Source organism: Penicillium expansum, assembly GCF_000769745.1.
Source record: "Penicillium expansum strain MD-8 chromosome Unknown contig133, whole genome shotgun sequence".
NCBI lineage: Eukaryota > Fungi > Ascomycota > Eurotiomycetes > Eurotiales > Aspergillaceae > Penicillium > Penicillium expansum.
The window spans coordinates 71,586-84,843 of NW_015971287.1; the positions used below are offsets into that span (position 1 = coordinate 71,586).

Here is a 13,258-nt window from a genome sequence, read left to right on the forward strand (position 1 = left end):
TAACTCCTTTGCGCCAGAAGGGTTGGGACGAATTTCACTTTGCACAGCATTCAACATAAAGCGATCAACCGTCCCAAGTGACAAATACATGGTAGAGGGTACGCCTTTTAGTTTGTCATATGGATACGGACGCATAAAAAAGGTTATTCTTATAACATGCGCAAACAAGGATAACATTGCATATATATTGGTTGCTTTTGTAACTCCTTCAAATTTTGAACTCACTGCAAAACAACTGGCAACAGGAAATTTAAGCTCCAAAATTCGAACGTGCAAAACATTTTGACTGCATCTTTGACTCGCGAATATCTCACAAGGGACCTGTCAATAGAATTCTGCCTGAGGCAACAGCCACCCCACATTGCCCCTTGTTTATGTTTAGTGCCATTTCCCACCAGCACATTGCTTCACCCACATACAAATTCACCGCACGTAGCTCGATACAAGAAAAGGTCTTCATGTGTGGATCCTACTATTCATCCTTCCCAACCGGCACTGGGTAAACTTTGAGAACAACTGGATGGTGGCAACTAGCTTCTCCAACAGAACCTCAACGCTACGTTGGTCCATGGTATCCTCAGTAGCTGTGACCATGAGCTCAAGCTGGGATCCGTGTTCCACGGAAATGATAGCTAGCTGACCATGTGCCAACTTGGAGCTGGCCCAATCGCGACCAGACGATGAGCGAACACCACCCATTTCGAAGGGCTCTGTGGCTTCGTCGCTCTGGTGGTGGACAAGACAAGCCATTTTCGAGCCAGGTTGCCACTGTGTGCAACATTTGGCGATCGCATCAAATGACGCTTGGTCGTGGCCAGTGATTTCTAGCTGCTGCACCTGAACATGATGCAAGAAATCCTCCACCGTCCAGTCAGGTTCAATCCTGATTCGAACGGGAAGATGATTCAAGCACGGTCCAATGGCTGTATTCGCGTCCAAAAGGGAACTCCCACGTCCGTGAACAACCTGACCTAGGATAATATCAGATTGCGTAGTTTTCTCAAACAGGACCCATGAGAAAGCTGCTTTCACGAGCGTTGACATGGTCATGTCTGGTGGAAGAGATGGCATAGCCGTTTGGCGCTTCTCGACTATGTCATTGTCCGAAACCCGTGTCTTTCCGGTTTGATGAAGGGGATCGAGGGCATCGGACGGAGCACCTTGAAGGTATCGTCGCCAGAATGAACTTTCGGCTTTGTTGAGATCGCCCATTCGTTTATAGGCGACATCCTTGAATTGGACAGCCGGTGTGAGAGGCTCATTATGATAAGCCTTTTTCATCGTTTCCCACAGCAACGGTATGGAGGCCCCATCATACTGCGCATGGGATATTCTGAGAATCAATGCAGAGCACTGTTTGATGCGGCTAGTGACCAGAGTGAAGCTGACTGCCATTGTACCCTGAGCTGTATAAGGTGGAACCTTTTGTTCGGACTCTCGAGCAACATATGCCTGTGGATCGTCGCAATGAACAACATTAAGCACAGGCTCAACATCCCGGAGGATCACCTGGAAGAACCGGCCGTTGGCCTCCACAAATACTGTGCGTAATATGCTGTGGTGGGCAACAACATGCCTGCAGGCGCTTTTTAGTCTATCGATGTCCAGGGTCACTGGGAATATTTGTGCCATCGAGACTGGCGATGCATGGGTGATGTAGAAGACTTGGAATGGGAGCGCCGGGATGATATCTTCCACATTATTTTTGATCAACGGATGTTCCGGTGCGGAGTGAGAAGCAAAAATTTCTGCACGTTCGTGATCCCTAATCAGGGAGTAGGGTATATGGTGCCGCATAGAAGAAGCTTTAGTCTGCATCACATCCGTGGTTTCAGCGGCGTTCACGAGGGTAGCATGTTTTGCAACCCGCATTATTGTTTTCCACTGGAACAAACTCTCCACTGAATGCGCGATTCCAGTTGCCCTCGCCCTCGATGCGGCTTTAAGGGCGGAGATGGAATCGCCTCCCAATCGGAAGAAGCTGTCCTCGGCTCCAATCTCGTCAGCTGCAATATCGAGTACTTTCGCCCAGATGTGCTGCAATTCCCGCTCTGTTCCCATGGCGGGCACTCGCTTATCTGAAGGGGCTTCAGCAAACAATGACTCCAGCTGCACCCGCGTTGCGCTCGCCGCCGAGTCTCTCAGCTGTTTTCGGTCCACCTTGCCACTAGTGGTGTGTGGTATCCGTCGAAGAGGCACAAATGCAGACGGTAACATATAATCTGGAAGAATATCACCGAGTTGGCGTTTGACACTCGGGACCTGGGCGGCAAAGTTGGTCGTGGCAACAATTTCCAGGGATGGGATTGGTGAGCTGGATACCGGTGAAGCCCACTCGGCCGCTTTGGAAGCGACAAACACAACCAAGCATTTAGAATTCATCGAAGCCACCGGAGTCACAATCTCAGCCACGATGTCTGTTAGATCTTCAGGCCAGATCTCCTGTAGTCGCTTCTCAACTTCTGCAAGCTCAAAGCGCTGACCTCGTAGCTTGACCTGGAGGTCCTTTCGTCCTACGAACGAGAGAGATCCGTCCTTCTCATAACGAACAAGGTCGCCTGTTCGATACACTCGGCCCTCCTTTTCACCACCGGTGAAGCCACCATGTCGCATCCATGTTGGAGATGGGATAAAGTTTGTACTTGTTTGTTCTGGACTGTTCAAATATCCTCGACCGACCTGAGGTCCTTGAAGAAGAAGCTCGCCCACTGCACCAATAGGAGCGACTCGATCAGGATTTCGTGGATCGGTCACCCAGCAGGCGCCTGCAATCGGGAAACCGATGTTCCCGCCTTGCGAGCTAGAGTCGATTGGGGACTGCACAGTGAATGTGACCGTGCATTCTGCTGGACCGTAACCTGATATGATACGTGCATGTGGCACCCACTGCTTAATATCGCTTGACCGAAGGGGTTCTCCACCGAGCATGATCGTCCGGAGTGAGCCCAAGTCGTTTGGCACCATCGCGCGTAACACACCGGGGGTAAAATAGGCATGAGATGGCCGTAGCTCTTGCAATGACTCAGTTAGTCGGCCTCTACGCTCAGACTCCGTCAGAACGCAGATGCAGGCACCAGCAATCAATGAACCGAGTATTTCCGAAATACCGACGTCGAAAGCATAGGAAGAGAAGTTCAGGACGCGGGAGCCTGGGCCAATATTCATTAAACGAGAAACTTCGTTGGTCATTGTCATGAAGGAACCATCCTCAATCACAACTCCCTTGGGTTTACCGGTTGAACCGGATGTGAACACCGCATAAAGAGCACGATCTGGGCCCAAGCGGGACGTCCTATACTGTGGGATCGATGCACACTCGGAGTCAATGCTCTGAGGCATGATCACAACATTTTGGAACAAAGCCTCGGCTTCATGGCGATGCTCGGGTGATGTAAGAATGAAACGAGGCTTTACTTCTGCGCAAATATTCCGAAGCCGTTCTTGTGGATGCGAGGTGTCCAGAAGGACGAAGGCTGCCCCTGCCTTGAGCACGGCCAACACCGCTACCACGGTCCAGCATGACCGATCCAAGTATATTGGAACGAAGATCTCTGATGAGGCTCCACGCAAATGCAAAAGGCTAGCGATGTTGGTCGAAAGAAGATCTAGCTCCTTATAGGATAGGCTGAAGTTGGAAGATGAGACGGCTATGCTCAATGGTTGCTTCTCACAATGCTGAGAAATCACATCAGTGATCGACACCGGGCATCGTACCGGGATTCCGATGTTCCAGGCTTGCAGCTGCTGGATATCCTTGTCATTTAAGGTAGCAATTTCATGCACCAGCTGTGTTGGGTGATGGTGCACCTGCTGCAAAAGGTGGCTGAATTGGTCTAGCATATGTTCCACTTGCCATGCTGGAATAACAGTCTCATCAGTGGACACCGCAACAGTCACCATGTTTGGCTTTAGCATAACGGCTACCTGAATGGCGTAGGTATTTGACGCAGCATCTCCCGATGATGTTCCCATGGGTTCCATAGGGCCATAGGTGGTTCCCAAGTTTTCAGCCTCTCCTCTCCCCTCCACAAGAAGAGTTTGGAACGAACAAGCCTGCTTGGCCTCGGGTCCTATGGCAGCAATTTCAGGTAGCCCGACTTGTTCGAATGGTATGAGTTGTATTGTCCGTTCTTGCAAATTTCTGAGGGCGCGTGAGACCGTTGAATTATCATCGATTTGCACGCGCAAAGGAAGCGTGGCAATTGTTGGACCAGCCATGCCCTCAATGCCATTGACGGGTGCTGCTCGACCAGGGGATACAATTCCAAATACCACATCGTCATTGCTCTGGTACTGGGACTGAACAAGAGCCCATGCGAAACGAATGGCGGTTGTTCGACTGACACATTCATCCATCACTGGACCGGTCTCAATCGTTCGTACCGTTTGTTTCGAAGCCTGGGGCCGATATGACGTGGAAGGAAGTGTGGGGAATGGCTCGGCGGTAAGTTCATGGAATTCACGACGCCAATGTTCGAGCGCGTCCTTTTGTTGGGACACGGAATATTCGATGAATTCTTTGAATGGGGTCATGTCGGAGGGCTCCAATACCTGGCCCTGGTAGGCCGCCTGCGCACGGTGCACAAGCAGAGGCAGTGACCAAGAGTCATACAGAGCATGATGAATTGTGATAACCAGGTCAAGTCGCTGAGGTTTGTTCGAACCCTCGCTCAACGCCGGGATGACTTCGAACTGCACCAGTGGCTGGCCTAAAAGAACATCCCAATGTAACCTTTTGTCTTCCTTTGTGTCACCCAAGACCCAGTGAAGCTCACTATTCTGTACTAGAACCTGCATGAAGCCAATTTCAGACTGAATAAATCGGGTGTGCAAAATTTGGTTGTGTTTCGCTACTGTCTCCCAAGCAGCTTTCAACAGAGACAGATCAATATCTGACCCTAAACGGAAACGATGGTATGCGATATATGAACCGGGACGCTCCGCTGTCAAAGCTACCATACCGGCCTGCAATGCGGTACAGGGGTATATGTCCGCGATTTTCTCGATCGGGAGGTTGCATTGCTCTACTGCCTGCGACTTGAGTTCTTCCAGGTGATTTGCCGGGAGCATTGAGAATGAGGGCACCGGATCACCTAATTCTTTTGGCTTGGAGTTTGTTCGTTCCTTCGGCTCTGGAAGTGAGCAATTCCGTGCGAGGTCACTAAGCTTAGGATGTAGGAAGATATCCGAGACACCTAGTTGAATGCCTTGCTCGCTAGCCGTGGCAGCCAGCCTCATTGCTGCGATGGAGTCTCCACCCAAGCGGAAGAAGTTGTCGTCAGGTCCGACTGTCTCCGCAGGGCGAGCCAGCACTTGAGCCCAAAAATTTTGCAATGTACGTTCCCCTTGTGTCATTTCTCTTGAATGTCGCTGCTGGTACTTGCTTTCTCCTTGACTAATCTGTACTTGTAGCGCTTTAGATGCTGCATGGCGCAATTGCTTTCGGTCAATCTTTCCATTCACCAAACGTGGTACACGATAGACTGGAACAAATGCGGAGGGAATAAGAGAAGGTGGAACATCTGCCCGAAGACGCGATAGCATCTGCTCCACGGCCGCGTCGAAGTTTTGAGAATCGCAACTATCTTCTGGTTGAATAATAGAGACCACCAACTGTGCATCTTTGGCATCGTCTGCTGCGACCAAGTCTGCAAAGACTTCAGGGTCGTTGATAGGGAAGCACCCCCGAACGTGGTGCTCAACTTCAGCAAGTTCGATACGCTGTCCACGCAACTTGACTTGACGATCTTTCCGTCCGATGTATTTTATGGAGCCATCCACAAGACGCCTCACAAGATCCCCTGTACGGTACAAGATACCATGGCTGGAACCACGTAGCTTGCATAACCAAGCGGGATATGGGAAGAATGCCGCTGCCATAGCCTCTGGACGATTCACGTAACCGCGACCGACAATAGGACCCTCGATGAGCAGTTCTCCGACAGCACCCACAGGTACAAGCTTCTCTGGTCTGTTTGGCTGTGCCACCCATGCGATGCAACCAGTAGGTTGTCCAATGTTTGATTCATCTTGTGAGAGGTATTCCGGTGATGGCTGGGCTGCGGCAATGACAGAGCATTCTGAGGGACCGTAGGCATTCATTAAGCGTACATGCGGTGACCAGCGATGGACATCGTCCCTAGTCATGCCCTCTCCACCGAGAACAAGTGTCTTCAAGGTCGAAACATGCTGCTGATTTAGGAGGCGTGCCACAGAAGGCGTCAACAGCGCCCAATTCACTTGCATCTCGAAGATTGCATGACCTAGTCTCTGATTTCGGTCTGTATCGGAGGGAATACAGATACAGCCACCGACCAAAAGTGTGTCGACCATTTCCACAATGCTAGCGTCAAAAGCATAAGAAGCAAATTGGATGACCCGGGCTTTTTTATCAAGACGAAGTACCTGGGTATGTGCGGCTGATGCTGACAGGAAAGACTGGTGTTGGATGACGCTTGCCTTTGGTCTACCAGTCGACCCAGATGTAAAAACAGCATATGCAGATGACTTTGGACTAGTCATCAACGGGATAGTGTCTTTTCGAATCGCAGAATGCAATATTTGGCTGATGTCCTCCACGGTGATGGTGTTCGGTGCTAGAGTGGCTGCAATTTCAAGGTACTTCGATGAGGTGATGATGACTGGACACTGGAAATCCACTTGCACCATCTCTTGAAGCCGCTCCACTGGATGCGAAGGGTCAAGCAGGATAAATGCTCCACCTGCCTTTAAAATCGCGATTATGGCGACGACCGTCCATCGGGATCTTTCACGGCATACTGGCACGAATACCTCGGGACCAACACCCATTAGGACCAGGTCTTTAGCCAATAGCGACGAGAGAAGATCGAGGGTCTCATATGTGAACTGACCATCCCAGGCATCGACTGCTGGCGATGTGGGTTGCGCCGTCGCCATTCGTTGTATGTCTGTGTGAATACAAGATCGCACAGTTTCCGGCAGGTTGTAATTGAAACAAAGCATTTGACTCTCATTCTTCCCCATTGACATATTTATGTCGCTGAGATCGGTGATTTTGGGATCAGTAAGCTGCAGAACGATGTGATGGAAGGTGTCGGCCACCAATTCAGCCTGAGCATCAGCCACAGCGTGTGTCCAGTATGTCAGATCACCATCAATGGTCTTTTGACGCTCAGTGATATTGATAGTTAAGTCATACTGCTCTTTGGTAAGTGAGTGCTTCTCTTTTTTGAATGAATGTTGATGGGTGGAAAATATCTCAGACACTATCCACACATACCTCAGTTGAGTCAATCCCATCTTCTGGTACTAGCTTAATCTTTTGAGCCTGTTCAGAGAATAAACTGCCGGCGTCCTTCTGTAATGACATCGCGGTATTGAACAAAGGTTGACCAGACCGATTCAAAGAATGCATGACCTCTGCCAAAGAACAATGTTGATGATCGAGGCTTCGGGCATAGGCCTCATGATTTTCAGCAAGCGTTGACAGAACCGATGATTTATCAGCCAAAGATAAGCGACAAATCAAAAGATTAATCAATGGCCCAGAGATATCATGCGCATCTTTCACTGGAATATCACGGCAAGCATTCAAATACCCGAAGCATACAGACTCGCTTCCCGTGTATACACGGAGAACCATGCCCCAAGCGACTTGCAGCAAACTGGAAATGGTGATGCTATGATACTGGCAGAATGAACGGAGATTTTGTCCAAAAGCCATGGAGAATGGTAACGACTTCAGAGAGCTCGACGCAGTCCCATGCTTTTTCGATCCAAGGGATGGGAAAATACATGGGTGAACATCAACCAGATATTCCTTCCAATAGGATTCCGAAGCCCTATGATCCCGAGTTTGCAGGTAGCCCAGGTACCGACTATAGCTGCCCGCAGACTCGGCGCCTAGTGTCCCATTGCATGCTTGGTGGAATTCTGACAATAACCTTTGCTCGGTGATACCGTCAACAAGAATGTGGTGAATAGCAAGCTGGCAGTAAGCTCCACCATCAGGCTCAATTGCGACAGTAAGCTGATGGGGTGGGAGACCCTTCGTATTTGGCGACTTTGGATTCAAGAGGAACTCATCCGAAAGAGAGGGAACTTGACCTTCCGCACGTAATTCCGATCCTAACAACACTTTGATGTTTGCCTCGCATGTTCTCAGAACTACTTGGACAGGATGACCTTGCCCTGTGATACTATCTGTAAAGACAGTGCGCAAGATGGGTTGACGGTCAACAACCTGCTGCCACGCTTGCTTCACTTCATCGACATTGATTGAGTTGGCGGGGGTTGGTAACAGAGACCACCGGATATGCGACCAGTATACTTGAGGGTTCCTTAATTGGCTCAGCCACATGCCGAGTTGAATTGGCGAGCAAGGGAACATATCCTCGATTCCGGACGGAGATACATCGAATCGACCTGAGACCTGATGGAGTAGGATGTGGAGCTGCTCCTCGCTTGCAAGTGATAGCAATGGAAAGTCGACTGCGGAAAGTCTCTGTTCCTGCTGCAGCTCCAGGGGGAGTTGCTCAAGGGTTTGTAGACAATTGCTAATCCATTGCTCCAGTCGGTCCTGATGCTGCAATCGCTGGTTATAGATGAAGGACAAGTTTAGAGAGCCGTTCATGACGGTCGCGTTCACATCAATGAGAGCCATGCGCGGCAAATCGGCTGCCATGGGGAGAAGAGAATCATCGTGGACTGATGTCATCTGAAGAAGTGCACCTGGTCGTTCAAATTGCTGGAAAAGACCGGTGTAGTTGAAAAGAATCTCCATTGGGGAATGACTCTGGAATTTCTTCGGCCCCTCGGGGTGGAGGAATCGAGACGCAAAGTATGCCCATCCGTTGTTGGATATGCTGCGACGGCCGTCTTTTGTTATCTGCAAGATCCTCCTGACGCTGTCCTCTTTCTTGACATCCAAGAACAAAGGTACAATAGTGGTGAACCATCCAACTGTGCGGGATATATCAATGTCCGCATCCCATGGCTCCCTCCCATGCCCTTCGCTGAACATGGTGGGTGCGAGTCGATCGTCAAAGGCCTGAACAAAGGCGTGAAGTACAGCTGCCTGAATGATCTCCACTGGTTGGGTGTGGAATGCGCCATTTGCAGCACCAATTATTGCCTCCGTTGTTTCCTTAGAGACTGTGATTGTTCGTCGCGTTGCATCCGCCCAAGTATTTGCAGTCAGGATAGTTTCTGAGCCCCAGTAGTCCATCGATGGACGTGGAATTTCTGTCTTCAGCGTTTTACTGGGATCAAGAGACTCTTTGGCATAGCTTCCTTGCAGCCGGCACCATTGTTGGAATGATCTGGAGAGAGGCTGTATGGTACGACCCGTGTTGAGGATATCTTCCAGGTCTTGCAGAAGGACGCGCCATGACACTAGGTCAATCACAAGATGATGAGCCATCAACCCAAGAAACTGCTCCCCAGTGTCGGTAGTGATAACGTCAACAACAATCATTACTCCCTGGATAATATCAAGCGTGCTCTGGCTGGTTGATAAAATTGTCTGCAAGGCTTTCCGGTCATTCATAGACGGGACCCGATGCTCTCTAAACCGGAGGCTTCTAGAGACATCACGACCAATAATCTGTCCCCATTGACCATCTGCCCGTTGTTCATACCGGGCGCGGAGCATTGAATGAGCGGCAACAATCTTCTCAATTGCTCGTTTAATCTCCGGAGGTGGAAGGGGCTTGCTGAGTCGGAGAATGAACTCGAGGGTGAACTTGTTGTGCCCATTGGGTACTCGCTCAAAGAAGAGCTTCTGGATCGGAGATAGTTCAAACCACACCTCTGTTTGATCCTCCTCCCCGGCTGGGGAAAGCGAGACGGATCCGGAATCTTGGATCCTTTCCGCCAGTTGCTTGATGCTTGGAAATCGGAATATATCAGCAACAGCTACTTTGAGTCCGACGGTGCGACAGCCTGCAGCGACTTGCATCGCGCTGACTGAATCACCTCCCAGGCGGAAGAAGCTTTCCGTAGTGCCGATCTCTTCAACAGTTCGATTAAGTGTCTTAGCCCAGATCTCTTGAAGTTTTTCCTCGCGAGAAGTTGATGGTGCCTCCGGTTGGATCTTCACAGCTCGATAAGCCTGCATCTGCTCCAAAGACAGCTTATTGGCCTGCTCCTGGATATGGCGTCGATTGGTCTTCCCGGATGGCGTCAGAGGTATATGGGATAGGGGTAGGAAAAACCGTGGAATCATGAAAGAGGGTAGAACATCCGACATACTGGCCTCTGCTGCAGCGCAAGCCTTACTAAATTCGTCATTTGGGGGAAGGAATTCGGCTTCATGATTGCCGTCGGCATCTGGAGACGCAGGGACACATATAAACGCGACCAACAAAGCCTCTGGTCGATGATCATTGATAGTGTTCGGAGCAGATGACCGGAGAACTTCCGCAAGAGTTTGATGGGCTTTTGGAAACGCTCTGTGAAGATGGTACTCAATGTCGGCTAGTTCCAGACGCTGTCCGTGTAGCTTGACCTGGGTGTCCTTGCGTCCGAAGTATCGGAAACTACCATCGCCAGTAGCTTGCACCAAATCTCCGCTCTTGTACAATTTCCTGGATGCAACGGAGCCAAATTGCAGGCGCCAGGGAGGTGCTTCAACGAAGACTCCAGCCGTCTGCTCGGGATTCGATAGATATCCCTTTCCGACGACTGGTCCCTCTATTAATAGTTCTCCAGTGCATCCCAGTGGCATGAGCACCCGATGATCTTCCGGATGAACAACCCATCCAGATCCCCCTGTGCTAAATCCTATGTTCGCCGGATCGCTGCTCTTAAGGCTTGGTTGTACACTGAACACTGCTGAGCACTCTGCTGGGCCGTACGCATTTCCAACGTGTACAAAAGGCTCCCAGCGGACAACGTCGCTAGCTAAGACTGCCTCCCCGACAAACATCAAAACTTTTAACGACTTAACACTATCAGGACTAATGATCCGGGTGACACTGGGCGTCAGGCAGGCAACATCCACTGCAAAGCGGTTCATAGATTCCACAAGATTACTTTGACAGTCGTCTGTTGACGGAATGCAAACACAGCCTCCCTGGATCAACGTGCTGAAATGTTCGATAATGCAAGAATCAAATGCCGGAGAGGCAAATTGTAGCACACGCGACTCCGGTGTGAAGTGGTATGGCTTGCCATGGGCCATAGAACTTGAAGCAAAGCCTTCATGGTGAACAATCACACCTTTGGGGGTTCCCGTGGATCCAGAGGTAAATGTTAGATAAACGGGATCCTGTGGGCTGACTGAGGATCTCCGAGATGTGTTATTGCGATGCAACTGCTCGGAGTCAAAGGAATTCACGTTGAGCAACGCTTTGACTCCAAGATGGGCCGCCAGTTCAATATGTGAGCCGCAACTCAATACTAGGGGAGCTGCAACAGCTTCACACATATTCCGCAATCGGGACTGTGGGTGTGATGGTTCTAGAAGCACAAAAGCAGCACCAGCTTTCATCACAGCAAGCATGGCGACAGCCATCCACTTAGTCTTTCCTAAGAGAAGAGGTACAAACGACCCAAGGCCAACATGATGCAGGGAAAGACGATCAGCCAATGCTGAAGACAAGTGATCGAGGGCTAGATATGAATAGCTCCCATCCCAGCTACTGATGGCCGGAGAAAGAGGCTGCTGCCGTGTACGTCTTTCAATTAGAGAATGAACACACGGCATGACATCAGGGCGCTTTGTCAAGATGTTCTGGCGGCGGAGATCGTTCAAATCTTCGGGACTCACGACACTGATATCGGAAAGTGTGAGGCCCGGTTTAGTGTCGATCTGCTCGTATATATGAATGAATTGGGAGAGAATTCGCTTCATTTGAAAGGGCTCGGTTACTGCCGGGTCAAAAGAAGCTTCAATCCACATTGTGGCGGTGGAGGGACGACATCGGAGGATCAAAGAATACATATCATATGTCAACTTTGTCGATCGGCTTTGTGAGAATATGTCGGGAAGTTGATGACCATCTCGAGGCTCGACCGAGAGCAGGGTCTGGAAATGACATGCTGCTGCTGGACCAGGTCCAAGCCGAAGCAGGTTTTGCAATCCGACATGTTCAAACTCCATAGATGCTGCCCATTCATCCTGCACTGCAACTAAGGCATTTGAAACGGTATTCTGGCCGCACAACTTGATGCGCACCGGTACGCTGGCTAGTGCAGGTCCGCTCAAGTCTTGCACTCCCGGAACGGACACTGCACGACCCGCGTTAACTGCTCCAAATAATGTATCGTCGGAGCCAGTATAGACCGATTGCAGGATAGCCCAGGCTAACCGAATCTTGGTGCCGACAGTGCTTGAGGAACTCTTTCCATCTTGGATGCCAAAGGACCTCTCTACCCGCTCGGTTGGTCTGGCAGAATGACCCACTGTGGGTAGTTGAGGAAAAGCCCTCATCGTGGCTTCGTGTGCATCATGGAACATACATCCCCAAAACTCATTTGCTTTGTCTTGGGTACGCTGTACATGGTCCACTAGAGGACGAAAGGGGTGGAAAGACAGTTCCTCGCCTCTGTACGCGGCGTCGGCTTGGCGCAACAACAATGCCACAGACCAGTGGTCGCAGATGGAATGATGGATTGTGATTTTCAGCTTATGCTCGGTGACATTGAAGACGAAATACGCCAGTGGAGCTCCCGCTCGCCAAGAAGGGCTGGCGATCTCACCATTTATGCCATTGTCGGTCTCCTGCACCTCCCATGGAATTGATCCTTGCACCACTGCCTGCACACACCCGAGCTGACCAGTTGGAATCATACGAGTTCTCAAAATTGGGTTGGCTTGGGCCGTTTTGATCCATGCCCCCTGCAGCTTATGGTGGTCAACCTCTCGTGGCAGCCGGTATTCGTGTTCGATGGTGTATGCTCTCGGGTCTTTGAAGGTGAGGGCTATCATTGCTTCCTGAAGGGCGGTGCAGGCGTATACATCTTCAATCTCGTCCAGAGAACAATGGCATTGATCAGCCACTTGTTGCCAAATTCCATCTATTTCATTCTCCTTCTCAGTCGACGGAGATGGAGTAAAGGGTCCTTTGTTAAATGAAATCAATGTTTCATCCAATGACTCTCCCGGTGGAGTGATTGCCCCTGTGGCAGGGAGGTCTGTTGATGCCCTCATGTTGTATTCGGGCTGCTTTGGTATGTATGATGATTTTTAATTTCTTCACCATCCATTCTATTAGAACTCAAATATGTATCTGTTTTGGGATTCATGTTGACATACCTGTCCTACTCAATGGTA

General features: G+C 50.2%; 1 protein-coding gene across 1 annotated transcript; it reads right to left on the reverse strand.

The window, feature by feature from the left end:
• Positions 1-456: 456 nt before the first annotated feature.
• On the reverse strand, positions 457-13,135 carry PEX2_040870 (AMP-dependent synthetase/ligase; the record flags this gene model as incomplete). The annotated part of the gene is made up of 2 exons (XM_016741362.1): positions 457-7,143; positions 7,262-13,135. 2 exons carry the CDS (start codon positions 13,133-13,135, stop codon positions 457-459), a joined length of 12,561 nt encoding a protein of 4,186 aa, XP_016599533.1.
• Positions 13,136-13,258: the final 123 nt, after the last annotated feature.